At 37.0% G+C, this 14,472-nt stretch overlaps 4 protein-coding genes across 4 annotated transcripts in view; 3 read left to right on the top strand and 1 right to left on the bottom strand.

Annotated features, from left to right (window-relative positions):
- Positions 1 to 411: 411 nt before the first annotated feature.
- Positions 412 to 4,092, top strand: LOC113682637 (tetratricopeptide repeat protein 9C-like). Its single transcript, XM_089213011.1, has 4 exons — positions 412 to 1,068; positions 1,198 to 1,250; positions 2,228 to 2,351; positions 3,790 to 4,092. Exons 1-4 carry the CDS (start codon positions 789 to 791, stop codon positions 3,900 to 3,902), a joined length of 570 nt encoding a protein of 189 aa, XP_089069137.1. The 5' UTR covers positions 412 to 788; the 3' UTR covers positions 3,903 to 4,092.
- A 1,280-nt stretch (positions 4,093 to 5,372) lies between these two features.
- On the bottom strand, positions 5,373 to 11,714 carry LOC113682654 (activator of 90 kDa heat shock protein ATPase homolog 1). The gene is made up of 10 exons (XM_089212968.1): positions 11,519 to 11,714; positions 11,275 to 11,354; positions 10,716 to 10,767; positions 10,574 to 10,632; positions 10,372 to 10,457; positions 9,445 to 9,565; positions 8,826 to 8,963; positions 8,154 to 8,260; positions 6,834 to 6,935; positions 5,373 to 6,567 (listed from the first exon to the last, which is right to left on the bottom strand). The coding sequence occupies exons 1-10, from the start codon at positions 11,596 to 11,598 to the stop codon at positions 6,343 to 6,345; spliced, it is 1,050 nt and encodes a 349-aa protein (XP_089069094.1). The 5' UTR covers positions 11,599 to 11,714; the 3' UTR covers positions 5,373 to 6,342.
- Positions 11,715 to 11,798: 84 nt separating this feature from the next.
- Positions 11,799 to 13,214, top strand: LOC113682656 (bublin coiled-coil protein). The gene is made up of 2 exons (XM_027199821.2): positions 11,799 to 11,902; positions 12,651 to 13,214. The coding sequence occupies exons 1-2, from the start codon at positions 11,809 to 11,811 to the stop codon at positions 12,827 to 12,829; spliced, it is 273 nt and encodes a 90-aa protein (XP_027055622.2). The 5' UTR covers positions 11,799 to 11,808; the 3' UTR covers positions 12,830 to 13,214.
- An 814-nt stretch (positions 13,215 to 14,028) lies between these two features.
- Positions 14,029 to 14,472, top strand: part of LOC113682634 (ubiquitin carboxyl-terminal hydrolase 34) — a 50,311-nt gene continuing 49,867 nt past the window's right edge. The window contains exons 1-2 of the mRNA XM_089212867.1: positions 14,029 to 14,206; positions 14,334 to 14,409. Coding sequence (XP_089068993.1) covers positions 14,164 to 14,206; positions 14,334 to 14,409 — 119 coding nt within the window. The 5' untranslated portion in view covers positions 14,029 to 14,163. The remainder of the gene's footprint in view (positions 14,207 to 14,333; positions 14,410 to 14,472) is intronic.

The raw sequence follows: 14,472 nt of genomic DNA, 5'->3' as shown, positions 1-14,472 counted from the left end.
TAGCTCGAAACGTCAGCTTTTAAACTCTTTATGATGGCCAATTTACGTTATCAACTCAGTTGATGGTACTAAATTACCCTTTAATTACCCTTTAATTTAAGCGAACAATTAATCAAAATGTAATCAAGCTTTTTTTGTTGCGACCTGCTTTGCGCAGAAGGAAGGACAAAATTTCAAACGCTCTGCACCAAACTGACCTAAGCGGTATAATTTCTAATAGCTTTGAGCGAACAATACAATCAAATAGCCAATTTCAGGAGTTATTTTGGGGTCGGGAACAAACACTAGTATGTGCTGTCCTAAAGGCTGTCCTGTTGACCGATTAAGATCTTGGCCATAATGGTCTTTTAATCTAGTTTTGTTTTCAAAAGAACCACTGGAGCGTAAGAATGAACTTTGCTTTCCAACTCTAAGTAACTAATCATTCGAGCTGAGTTTTTCGACTGAATCTACCAAAGTTTCTTGACTTCGACGCTGACTCAAAGCCTAGTTATGTTACATGAAAGTGCAATAGTTTGAAAAGAAAAGCACAACTTTCCGTCTGTGAGTGGACGGTTGCAGAAATGGATGGTTTGGCCCAAAATAGTATCACGAACTGGAAACTGTGTGACATGTGGTGCACCATGTGTAGCAGAAGCACCACTTGACGTAGACTCACTATGGGCAGTCCCGCCTTTTCGATCGGCGTAGTCTGTCGAGCGCCCCTATCGATTCAGCTCCTAAATTAGCATATCAGCGGACGTGCAGCGAAGCAGCGGAACACGGCATTGCCAGGTCACTCAGAAAACATGGCGGCTGTGGAAGAAGAACTAACGGCTGGAACTTCAAGATTGAGTACAAAGGAAAAAATTGAGCGAGGAGTCACTCTTAAAGTGGAGGGGAACGAATATTTCAAGAAAAAAGACTACAGGGATGCAATGAAAAGTTATCATAAGGCATTACTGCACGTGAAAGGGCTTATCGATCGGCCGTTTGTATTTGGACTGGACTCGGCCGGGAGAGACATTTCTGAGGAAGACAAAGAAAAAATTTACCAAGTTCAGTTTAGTTGCTACAACAATTTAGCCGGTAGTTTGAGGAAAATTTTCTTTTGCTTGGAATGTTCTCCCTTAACACGCTGAGGCCTACCTTTACTCTTAATTCAGTTTTACGATTCATGCTTTTTTTTTCTCAATTTAATGTCTCAAAAATTTCTAGCGTGTTTACTCAAAGACAATCGTTGGGATCGGACAATACATTACTGCAATGAGGTAGGACGGTAAATTCTATTCCATGACGTATTATAACGAAAATTCAAGGGCGTAGATAATTGATTATCGGGGTGCAGGTCACCTTGCACTTTGTTAATTAAATAAAAAACTGATGATATCTTACAAAACCTGTGCGGCAGGTACTCCATTTTAATTAGGGTAAAGTCTGTTCTAGTCTTTCAAACTAGCATGTGGAGGGATTTCAATAGCCTTTGGCCACAAGGGGCTTCTGATGATGTGATAGGTGGCAGTGCTCAGAAAAAGGCTGTAAAGCCCTTTCTGCAGAGTTTGGCAGATTCACTCACAATTTTTTCCTTCCTACCATAAAATACTACAACAGAATTTCCATAGCATGCACAAAATCTTGTAAAGCTCTGCCATACTCTACAGACTAGCATAAGGCAATACTCAAACACGAGAGCTTGCGTACAGGATTAAGACTGCTGTGAGTAAGTAAGTGAGTCTTACTGAAAGCTCTGAATGTGTAACTGAGGACTGTACTTGCTCCTTCCCTTTCACTCTCCTCTTTGCCAACCCCCCTCCCTCCTTCCCCTTCTTCCTTACTGGGAAATGGTTTATCTTCTGTTACATGTTATCTCATCCAGTTCTGGTCTGTGTGCATATCAAAGTTGTTGTACAGACTGTCAGGTCTAGTTGCTTGTCTAAGTCTACTCTGAAAATGAATTGTTAGTTACTTTGATTAGTGTTAAGGAAAGCAGAAACTCTATCCTCCTGGGCCAAGTCTTTCAAAGGATGGATAAGGCTATCTAGTGGATAACCATCAACAAAATGTCATGTACTATCCATCAGATAGAGATTAATCCTGTAAATAGCTTTACTCAACCTTTGAACAATGAGGCTTGTATGGTGGTTTTTTTTCCCTTTTTGGTGGATGATGCATGGAACTGTGCAAGAAAAAAAAGAAAAAAAAAAAAAGATAGTAACTTTAAAGAGGTTTCCTTTTGAACATCTTGTAGGCCCTAAAAATTCAACCATCAAATGCCAAAGCCTTGTTTAGAAGAGGCCAAGCTTACTTCCATCTAAATGACCTAGAGAAAGCAGAAAGAGACTTAAAAGCTGCAGAGGAATTGGAACCTGAAGGTAAGTTGTGCCATTACGTCAGAGTCAATAGTTTATAACATATCCAGTGATCATACACATTTGAACATAAATTGTCATTATTTTGCCATCACCAATCATGACCAATTTTGAAGCAGCTTGAATATGCTCAAAGTCGATGCCATTGTTTATGATAGTTCTTAATCCTGTCTGATCACTGGCAAGCTAGTAGGTGAAAGCTAACATGTTGATGAATATTAAGACTGTAGTAGACTCGAGAGAAAGAAGACAAATAGGAAGAAGGAAAAACTTGGCTGTTACAAGCAATAACTTTAACTCCCAAATGTGATCAACATGTAATTTCTCCCCTATAATATCCATACATTATCCAGCAAACAGATAATGAGAATACTCAAAGCTATCAGGTACAAGTTGTTACCTTGATGTAACACCAAATTATCGTTACTAATTTACAAGAAAATGTGTAGTGGCTAGGGGGGAGAAGTAGCAATCAGATCTTGGAAGTTCAACAGTTAATGGTGAAAGGGAAGCTGGGAAAAAATTGTTTTTAATTAGTTAATGACCAACAACCCTCCCCCTCCCCCTCCCCCCTCCCCCCTCCCCCCTCCCCCCTCCCCCCTCCCCCCTCCCCATCCTCACTCACAATTACATATGACCAAAAGTGATAAACCTGTAACTTCTTCCTTATATATCCAACATTATCCAGCAAATGGGTGATAAGAATACTCAAACTTATCAGAAAGAAGTTATCTTGGTCTTACACCAAATTCTCTTAACCCTTTAACTCCTAAGATCTTATTAGTAATTCTCTTTACTATCTGCCATATAATTCTTGTGATGGTAGTTCAGAGAATTTGATACTGGATTAACTATTAATCCCCTAATTGATATTGTTCTTCATTCTCATCACTTGTCTGCTTGATTTTGTATTGATATTGTGAGGAGAAATTATGTCTTGGTCACTCACAGGAAATGTGTGGCAGCTAAAGAGGAGAATTAGCAATTGGATCTTGGGAGTTGAAGTGTTAAAAGAGTGGGTTTTATATTATTGATAAGTGTTTGGTTCTTTAGATAGAAATAGTAGAGATGGTAAGTTTTGAGCTCGGTAAAGAATTAAGAAAGATGTTTTTTCATCTTGTCATGAGCGTAGGACAAAGAAAAAATTCTGGGTCCCTTTGAGGAATCGAACAAAACTTACCAGCTCTACTATTTCTATCTAAGAAATTACGCTATCGACATTGCTGATCCTAGCAGTATGCAGGATGCGTGTCATATGAACTTCGTAATAGACCTCACTCACCATAGTGTCTCTGTGGCTCAGAGGTAGAGCATCGAAGCGCAAATTCCTCATCAGGACTCAGAATTTTTTCTTTGTCCCACGCTTGTGACAAGACGAAAGAACATCTTTCTTAATTCTGTTTGGTTCTTATTAGTGTCTTCTTTGTTATGTTTTCATTAGATTCGAGTATAAAGAAAATGCTGGCATCTCTAGATGTGGAGTTGAAGAAGATGAAAGAAAGAGAGAAAAAGATATATGCAGGAATGTTTGATAGGCATAACAAACCAGAATAAAAATTCTTTGTATAGAGTTTTTATAAATGCTGATTATGAGTGTTTGGTATTTACATTCCACAGACATGTCTATACTTTATGGTTATGAAGACCTGTATTTTTAAAAAAAAAAGGTATTTTAAGTTAAGTCTTCCAAGTTTGCAAATTTTCATCATTAATTAAAGAACTTTATATTTCATTCCTAACTGAATATGCTGCCTCATCAGTTTGAAGTCATTTGGTTTAACTCTTTACACCCTAACATCATTATGCATGTTCTCTCTACTGTTCTCTATACATTTCCTAGGTTCTAACAAGGAGAATTTGTAAAACCATCAAGAGCTTTATTAGTTACTGATCATTTCCTTTACTCTCGCAACTAAACATTTGATTCAAGGGATAGATTGTAAAGAGAAATTAGAACAGACATAGTCTGATGCTACTCTGGTTTGCAGATTTAATGAATGTAACCGAAGAAGTTACAATTCATATAAAAGGACCTCTTGTTGCAGCGTTTAGATCACCCCTGATGAAGGCACTAGACAGGAGTGTCGAAATGTTGGGTCTATGAATTGTAACTTCTTCGGTTACATTCATTAAATCTGCAAACCAGAGTAGCATCAAACTATGTCTGATTGTCCACCTGGTTGCCGTGTGAACTTTAATATAAGAAATTAGAACCTTGTCACTCTTAGGGATTAAAGGGTTAAAAGGATTATGGAAAAGCTGAGCAGTGTCCTGGGTGAAGTAAAACAAGTGCAATTTTCACGTAACACAAGTGCAAAGTTGTAACAGGAGTGCAAATTACAAAATTCTGTCTTGACTTTATCTGAAGATTTTTTTCAGGTAAATTAGTAACAAGTAACAATATGATTTCTTCTAAAATTTGGCGCAATAAGCACTTGTAAATTTTTTGAAGACAACAAAATTGCACTCACCCTATAGGCTTGTGCAATTTTGTCTTTGAAAAATTTAGTTGTGCTTATTAACACAAGATTGCACTCGAAATCATGTTATTACCTATACTTATTTCTTTGTGGTCTTTTCACCTTCTGCCATTGAGTTATTTCTCTGACAACATCACTAGAACAGGTGAGTAATATTAATACATGTAGTTATCTCTTGTTTTAAGCTGTTTCTTTTAACAAATCAGAGTGCCAATATCAAAGTTATCCTAACAGTTACACCACTGAATCCAACTTTTAAGTCTTGACAATAAAGAAAATAATTGCTGTCTGAAGAAGCTCTTGCTTTCCAAACCAATTCTCCCCATCAGGACCATGGGAAATACATGTAGATCAGTATAGAGAAATTGCATGCAGAGGCTGGGGTGTACGAAGCTGGAGTGAACAGAGGCTGGGGTGCACAGAGGCTGGTGTGTACAGAGGCTAGGGTGTACAGTCAGGCTGGGGTGTACAGAATTAGAATGGAGAGAAGGAGTATTCTCATAACTTCCCACTGATGCAAAATAAACCAGAGTGATACAGCAAGTGCTCTAAAAACAGGTTTATTATTAAGAAATAGCTGACAATGAAATTGCAGCTCAATCAGATCTCATAACAATTAGTTCATTGCTATTTGAAACCTACTATAGACTTACTTTATCTCTGCATGAAAAGGCAATGGTGATACTTAAAAAAAAAAAACAACACTATAATTTACTGGCTAACATAGAACATACATAATGACAGCTACACAAAAGATCCTGCTTAATGTTTTCATCTGTTTCCCAATCCTGGACTTTCTGTTGAGCACAAATTTGCAACTGATGAAATTGAATTAATGAAGAGAATGCATGTTACCCTAATTTACCAGGGTTCTCCATGGAAAGAGGCCCATTGATTAATAGCTGCCTTTTTGGGATTTAACCCTTTCACTCCCAAAATCTAATCAATAATTCTCACTACTGTCTTCCATACAATTCCCGTCATGTTAGTTTGGAGAGCTTGGAATAGGATCAACTAACAATCCCCAAATTAATATTTTTCTTTATTCTCATCACTTGTCTGCCTAAGTTTGTGTGATATTGTAATGAGAAATTCTGCTTTGGTCACTCATGGGAGTGAAAGGCTAAACACTGCTCACTGGTTCCTTTCTTCTACTTGCTTTACTCTTTCTTTCCTCCTCATTGTTAGAGCTGGTTGGGCAAGTTATTATAAAGTAGAACTCTGCTTCCTTTGTGAAGTGGAAAACACAAAGTGGGTGAGAAGGGCAAGGAGTTGCAGACTTTCCAGTGGTTCTTATTTAGTCTGTTTCTCCCTATTAAGTAGCTCTGCAAATACAGGTTTATGTTCCATTTTCCTGCCTTCCCCACCCACAAAAATTATCCCAACTACATGTACCTATAGGTCATACAAAATCTTGAGTCAATCTAAGTCCAACAATGAGATACTAAACACACAGTTTAGGTCACCACTACATGCTCAAAGTAAAACAATGCCAAGTCATACAGAAACTCTAGTCAGAAGTATCGCATCCCCCAACAAAATGTTCGTTTCATTGCTTCCCAGTAGTACTGTTTCCATCCACTTTTTGTGCGCTCAAAATCTTCCTCAGGGATGCCTGTCTGTACTAATGTCAACTCAGTACGGTCATCTTTCTGATCCAAGGTGATTTTCACTGTGGAGTGGTGTCCTTCAGGCCAGCTCTTGAATCTCCACAGCATTACTATCTTTTCCTCTGAAACCTGAGAAATTAAAACAAAATTTAACCCTTTCACTCCCAAGATCTCATTAGTAATTCTCCTTACTGTCTACCATACTGTTCTTAAGATATTAGTTCTGGGAATTTAGTTTTGGGCCAACTAATAATCCCCTTACCAACATTTTTCATTATTCTGGTCACTTGTCTGCTTAATTTTGTAAGAATATTGTACAGAGAAATTCTTAAGATAATTAATTTTTCTTTAAGTTAATACAATTTTCACAGTAACAGGACTCTATCTTAACTAACCAATTCCTGGAATTTTCCTGACACATTGCCATTAAACAGTACAAATGTTCCTCCACGACTAGCATCCACCTTTACTGAGCTCTGGGTGAAAGCTTCAAGTCTCTGTGGATGCAACACAACAGATACTGGGTTATTATTTCATGGCCAGTGCTTGACAGGTTGGGTCGTGAGCTCAAAAGCCGGGTGATTTACATTAAGTCTGGGCTTACTGGCAAACGTAAGGTGTGAAAAAACAAACATTAAAACTAACAAAGTTTACTTTGATGGACCAGTTGGACCAATTATTTACACAAGGTCTAACCCAAACTGCAGTTTGACATAAACAGAGGGATTCAGGGATTCTTGACACTGTTCACAAAAATAAACGTTCAGATATAAGGTTTGGCTTAATTGAAGAGAACTTAGAATGTGGTTTTGTGAAACAACCGCTAAACTTTGTTTTAATGACCTGTTCATTGACTTTTCTTTTCATTTGATAAATTCTTACTGAAAAAAATTTTTGTTCAGTTGTGAGACAGGAATACAGAAAATGCATTTCTCTGGAAAACATAATATCATTCTTCCCTGAATTCTAACAGTTAGCTTAAACATTGTGAACTTCACATTTGATTGGTAGGTAAAGGTAAAGTCGGTTTTTGAGTCAAGTGGCCCATCCAAATAAAATAAAGTCCTTTATTTGAAAACAGTAATTATTAAAGCTATAAAGCTTGTGGGGTCATTTATCTAAGCATCTAATATGCTAATGGACCTATGAAAGTTTACAATTTGTTGCAAACCAAAGATAAACAGCCATTCCAAGAAGGGTAAAACTAACTAAACCTCATGCAAATTGACGTAATTTGAAGGTTTCACTTTACAGGTGCTACATGTAAAATAAAATCTTCTGATCTGAAAGTACATGGGGATGCAGAGGTCCAGCCAGAGCTTATCTTGCTGGAAGCAACTAGGAGTATTACTAACCAACCCCCTCTTTCCCCTTGGGTGGGATACCAAACTTTAACAAGGTTACCCTTCAGCATTTCAGCAGGCTTCTCTGCCAATTCTCTGATACCCATCCATACTCCTGAATGGAAAGAGGCACTGTGAAGGTAAAAGTGTCTTGCCCAAGAACACAACACATTGACCACACCAGGACTTAAACCCAGACCTTTCATCCCAGAGTCCTGTGCACTTCACAAGTATTATGAGGCCACTGCACTACAATAGATTTAACTGCAAGTTTTATGAATTGTTCATAATTTCAGATACTTGAACATATAATATTCATCTAATTGAGTACTGTCAGTGGGTAAAGAGTTGTAACTAGTTCATGTACATCACCTGCTGTTCTGTTAGTGCTGCATATAACTCTTCTGCAGTTGTGAGAAATTCTTGCTTCATGGTCAGGTTTTTGGTAGAGATGGGGCAGCCAACTTTACTTGTATCAGCTAAATCAGTAGGAAGAAAACATCTGCTTAGCTCTTAGAAAGGATAAACAACTTAGCATGACTTCCAAAGACCCAATAGGGGTAGGGAGGGGGGGGAAAGAGGATAAATAATATTTAGATGGTCACCACAAGGAAAAAAAATTCAATTTTCTGTCTCTGATTTACTGATTTTCAACTACTAGAATGGGGAAAGTGAAATCAGAGGTTTACAAATTCTTAATATTTTGTTCTTAATAAGCAGATGACCTAAAAAAATTGGCATGGTGCATTGTTGCTGAAAATAAATTTGGTCAATTAAGTGAGGACAAGAACAACCCATTGCCATTCCAAAGGAAAAAAGATATATTAGTTTTACAGAAACATCAAATATTTTAAAAGACTAACCTGACCAGGGATTAGTGCAAATTTTTAATTTAGTTTCATAAGACAAAGGGATCTATGTGTATTGCTTAGGTTAACACAGCCCCCCCCCCCCCCCCATCTTCATCTAACTTAATCTATTATTCTCCACAGAGATAAAGAAGCTCCTTCATTACACCCAGATAGAGTGAATGTATTGACTTACTATCATTTTTATTTGTATCCCCTGAACCGGCTGAAAAGTTGTTAGCAGCTTTGAGTGTCTCATTGTCTTGACTGTTTGGAGATGATCTCTGCAAAATTGGGCTGTCTTTGGACGGTAGAATCATTCCTTGACTGAATTCTAAATGAAAAAATACAGACATACAAATCATGTAGAAACAAATTTACAAAATGTGAATTCAAGAATGTAGCTTGCCTATATACCCTTGACATACAGCTTAAAACACAGAGAGAGCAATGAATGAAACAAACAATTTGACAAATAAATACCGACAAGCATAGACACAGACAAGCTTGCAGACAATTCTACTGTGTACTTCCTTCTTTATCCAATAAGTGCTTAGTCCTGTTTTTTTCATTCTATAAATTCATCTACTGCTACTAGTACCATCAATGCATTGGACCAATCGATTATACAATATCACTCAAGTTTGCTGCAGCATTATACAAGCTTGACCCTTGTGCAATTCTCATGAAGTGGATGTGCTAAACACCAACATCTCCTGTCACTACACACAACTGGGAGTAATAATGTAGGCTGGGTTTATTGTCTTAAGATCAATGACAATTTGTAATTTACATTATGTGTAAGATGCAAGAACCTTGTCTGAGTTCCTTGATATACTGCCCCAACTTCTCTTGGATCAGACCTGTACCAACAGATCTTATAAGTTGTTTTAATTTGTAACTTGCTTCTGAATCCTTGTCAGCTGTCACTACCACCTGCATATGCAAAAAAGAGCTCTGTCATGAAGTATACAGTTGGTAATAGATTGAGTATGTATAAGTGTACATGTAAAATTCAACCCTTCAATCTTTTTTTTTTTTCTTACTGATTCGAGTCCCATTTACAGTGTACATGTACTTCATGCAAACTTAAAAGACCTGAGTATTTAGAATCAACCCTTTAACTTCCAGGAGTGACCAAGACAGACTTTCTCCTTGAGGTTTCAATACAATATTAAGCAGAAAAGTGATGAGAGTAAAAAAAATATCAATTAAGTGATTACTAGTTGATCCAGCACCAAATCACCGAAACTTACATCATTTAACAGTTATAGAGCAGACAGTAAGTGGAGTTATTAATGAGATCTTGGGAGTGAAGGGTAAAAACAAACAACAGCTCACATACATGTACACATTTTTTTCATTCTCATCAATGTGTGGATATTGTGACAAGACATTACTTGGTTTCTCAAGGGAATTAAAAGGTAAAGGTAAATCAACCCACCACAAATATGAAGCTTTTTAAAACACAAATTAAAACTACACAGCTGAAACTCTACAGACCATACAACTGTCCACTATAAACAAAATCCTAAGACTGTTTCATAAACTATACATTTACATTTACATGTGTTGGGTTGGTAAAATCGTTAAGATATCACACAACCATAAAAATAAATGCAAACAAATAAATAAATAAATAAAATATTATTATTATATTATTATTATAGGTGTCATCACTTAAAAACCCTCACACTAATATTATCATTATCATTAATAATATTACCATTCCATTGACTCACATTTACTTCATGTGCATCATTTTCTTCACTTAGATTTGGAATTTCTATTTTTCCTTTCCATACTTTGTCATCGTCTTTTACAGTTCCTGAATGATTAGATTGCATTCAAGAGATAAGTTAGCTTGTCATGACTTAAAGTAAAGTTGAGTTGGATACAGCCTCTAAACACAATTTGTCACACAATGTGTTTCCATTAACTAACCTGTCCATTCAAGTGTAATAACCCACTCATAGAAAAATATTAGTTTTGCTTTTCTGTTGCTGAAAAGAGCAAGTAAGGCAAAAGTTGAGTAAACATCTCAAGCACCAAGTAAAATCAAGGCCTGAACGACACGTGGACTTACTTGGCGTAGGCTTCTCCATCGATTTTGGTAACCTCCGTTATTTTAGCTTTTCCTTAAAGCGAAAAAAAGTAAATGAAACTTTTCAAGAGAATTAAACATGACAACAGCAACAATATAGTCATGTGAATATGAATTGTAACTATAGTCTTGATGAATTTTGGTATACGTCATGGTTCCAATTTTTTTTCGGTTTCATTGTTTTTGAACATCAACAAAAACAAATGAATCCGATTCAAAGAAGATATCAGAACTGAAAAGTCGGCTTTTTGAAATTTGTTTTGTTGGTTTAATAAATCATGTCGCCTTACTTGAAGTTGATAGACGACCTTGACAACATTTCTCGTGTCTGTACTGTGGTCACAATACAACACAAAGTCGACTATTACTTAAAATTTTAAAATAAATATATTAAGAAAAAATCCGATCACTCCCGCACGGTTCCCTTTTAATTTTGATTTTTTTTAACCACTGATCGCTTTGCACTTAAGCTTCAAATTCTCTAAAAAAAGTCGAGAAAAAGCAGTTCCGATTCCGTATCATTCCTCAATACAAATCCTACCTTCATCTGTTTCAATTTCTAAATCTTTTAAAAGTGACTTTAACCTTTCTTTGGACCAAGGAGTAGCATTCTTTTCAGTCCTGTGGACCATAAGCAAGGAAGAAAGTGAATGCTTGATCATAGCATTTATCACAGAAAAAAAAAACATATATATACATATACATGTATCTAGTGACAATATTATTAGCTAGCCACGTGAACTTAAAGTACCACATGCAACATTTCACCAAGTGTGATCGCTTACCAGTGCCAATTATTTACATTTTTGGCGTCAGCTCTCTCTTCTACGATCCACCTAGGATCACCTTCGCCCCATTTAGCCATTTTTATCTCAAGAGAAAATAGCAAAAACCGACAAGGCCGGTGTACCCTCACAACCTTCCCGGTTTCTTCTCTGCTCAGTTACGTCAAGGAGTGAGCTTCAGATTTGCGCAATGCATCATGGATGAATCGTGCCCAGCCCCCTCGTTCCTCAACATGTTGTGATTCAGTAGTCATAAAGCGTCTCCGTACCCGGAATACTCATACATCATCATGGCAGAGGAGAACGGAGTATGTCATGTGAACGGCGAGCCGGAAGTGGTAGATGGCGATCTGCAGAACGGTGAACCCGATGAAGACGACAAAGGTTACGACATATAAAATAGCTAATAATTTTAGGAAGAGGAGAATTCTTTTAATGTGTCGGTTTATGTTCTGGATCAAATATTTAGTTTGATTGAACACTTTCAGTTTCGGTTTAAAATGAAAAGTTAGTTTACGCAGAACATCTTTTCTCGTTGATTTAGCATGCAAGGCCGGGGTTGTGAAAATTCGTGCTTCATTTACATTCATTGGATAGAAATTTTTATCTAGTCGGGTCAACTCTACCATGTCTCGTTCGCCCTAGTTGTGACCAAGTTATAAAACGGTAGGTGAAGGAAAGTAAACGCACAAGGCTAGAGGTCCATCTGGCCAGAGTCATTCTGGTTTCCCTAACTTGATGCAATCAGGAGCTCTTTGATTTAGGAGTGATATTCTAAGGAGAAATTAGATGCCAGCACTCTTAGGGATATCAAACGGTTAAGGCCACTATACGATTCTTATGACAGAAGCTATGGGACTTCTATATCACACAGGGGCCATTAGACTCTGCAAAAGTGGGTGACTATAAAAAGTTTGTTAAGGTAATTATTTTGACCAGAATAACCAGCTACATGCTATCAAGTGGCCAGGGTAACTTGGGCAGTCGCCCACTTGTTTTGAAACCCCTGAATTGACAGATCTCCTTTAAATCTCTCTGCCACTCTGCTTTGATCCTTTGAAAGAAGGGACCTTTAGCTAATCAATTAACAGATATTTAATGAAATTTTTAATCTTAACCTTTTTTCATTCAGAGTATGAAGCCCTTGATTTGGAGCTGGATCAAATTAATTCTTGTCTTGACAAGTTGGAGAACTGGAATGATTCCCTTCGGAGTAGAATGAAAGATATGCTTGAAACTATGCAGAAAACAAGAATAGAGAGAGAAATACAAGCCAACCAGGATGATGGGCACAATGGCACGCAGCCTTGATTACATCAATTCAAACATCACTGCAATTTTTTCTGTTTAGAAGAGTTTTGGTAGAAGTTATTTGTAGAAATGTTATGGTTTATAGGTAAATTGAGAATCATCTTGGTAATTCAACACATATCACACAGACTTGGTTTCTGCAGATAAAACTGAGTACATTTTCAGATATTTAAGCATCGTTCTTTGTTTTCATAGCATGTCATAAGCACTTGCATGCCATGGAGAAGCTTCAGATATTAAAATCGGAAAATTAAAGTAAAAATGGTATCTTGATAAGTATATGTAATTCTGTAGAATTTAATCATATATTTACTTAGAATCATTTTAGTTGGATGCGTTTGTATTGAGAAGTGTAACAAGTTAATAAATTGAAGCTTATCACCAACATGTGCAATGACATTTTGTGTAGGTATGGTATGGTGTATTCAGTTATTACCCAGGAATCCAAGGGAGCTGTATATTTAATAGGCATAATACACCTGGATGGGGAATTATTACTCAACTCAAATGATTAAAGTTTTACTTATTCAAAGAAGGGAGGCCAAAAAGATAAGATAATGAAAACAAGCATGCGATATCACCCTCAATCAAAACTATAACAAAATTCTCAAACGTGATTGGTTATCACCAGCTCAATTTGAGCTCTAATAAGACAGTGTACACATCATGCTTGTAATTGGACAGTGTAATAGAACAATTAAAGGGATAGTTAACACATCATGCCTTGTAAGTGGACAGAATGCATCCTGAGTGTGCCCTGATTAATTGGTAACAGGACTTTGTGTTGTCCAATTGTCTGTAATCATACGAGTGATTTACAAATTGGACTCCCACTTTGCGGTCATCTGATTTTTTTAATCACTCGTATGATTACAGACCAAATTGGACTCCAATCAGTCCCATTACCATTATCTATATGAATCATGAGAAAAGGGTGTACTTGAGAAGGATTGGATACCAGTATAAGAAATGCAAAATGCCTCCATATCCCTCTTGATTTAATGAATACGATTCCACAATGATAGAAAAAGCACAATAATAAATAATTAAAGCGTTAGCATTTTCTAATAATTGCTCAGGATCTCGAATACAGTTGTGCTCCCCACTCCTCCCCACTCCTCCCCTCCCCACCCCACCCCCTTGACAATCGGGTATTATCTTTATTATTACCCAGGAATCTAAGGGAGCTATGTTTTGAGTGGGCTCGAGGCTGGAAAAATCAAAATGGCGCGAGAACGTGGTCGAAATACTTCCTATATTTCAGCCACAAAAACTTCAAAAAAATACCTTTATATTTTTGTATCGTTATTTATTCCTCTTTTCTGACTAAGAAAATGTCAGAATGCTGCAAAGAACTTCTATCAATCGTTGATAAATGTAAGGCTTGGCTGTTTTGCGGTATTTTATTCACCAATAATTTTGTCGATTTCACTGTGTTTTTTTCCGCTAATGCTGGATAGTATTTAGGAGTGTCTAACTGTGAGATTTTCTGTTGTCAATCTAGACGACTTGGAAAATCCTGAATTTGGAAAAGAGGATGTAACAGAGTTAGTTTCGTTCGTCCTTTCGTGGCCACAACGGTAGGTAAACGTGCAGCTGGGCGATCAATACGTGGTGAAGCTGCCCACGGCGGACTAGCTCAT

The sequence above is a fragment of the Pocillopora damicornis genome, chromosome 7 (genome assembly GCF_964200805.1).
Source record: "Pocillopora damicornis chromosome 7, jaPocDami1.2, whole genome shotgun sequence".
Lineage (NCBI taxonomy): Eukaryota > Metazoa > Cnidaria > Anthozoa > Scleractinia > Pocilloporidae > Pocillopora > Pocillopora damicornis.
Note: the sequence above shows the minus strand (reverse complement) of the source record. Positions and strands in the feature narration are given on the sequence as shown.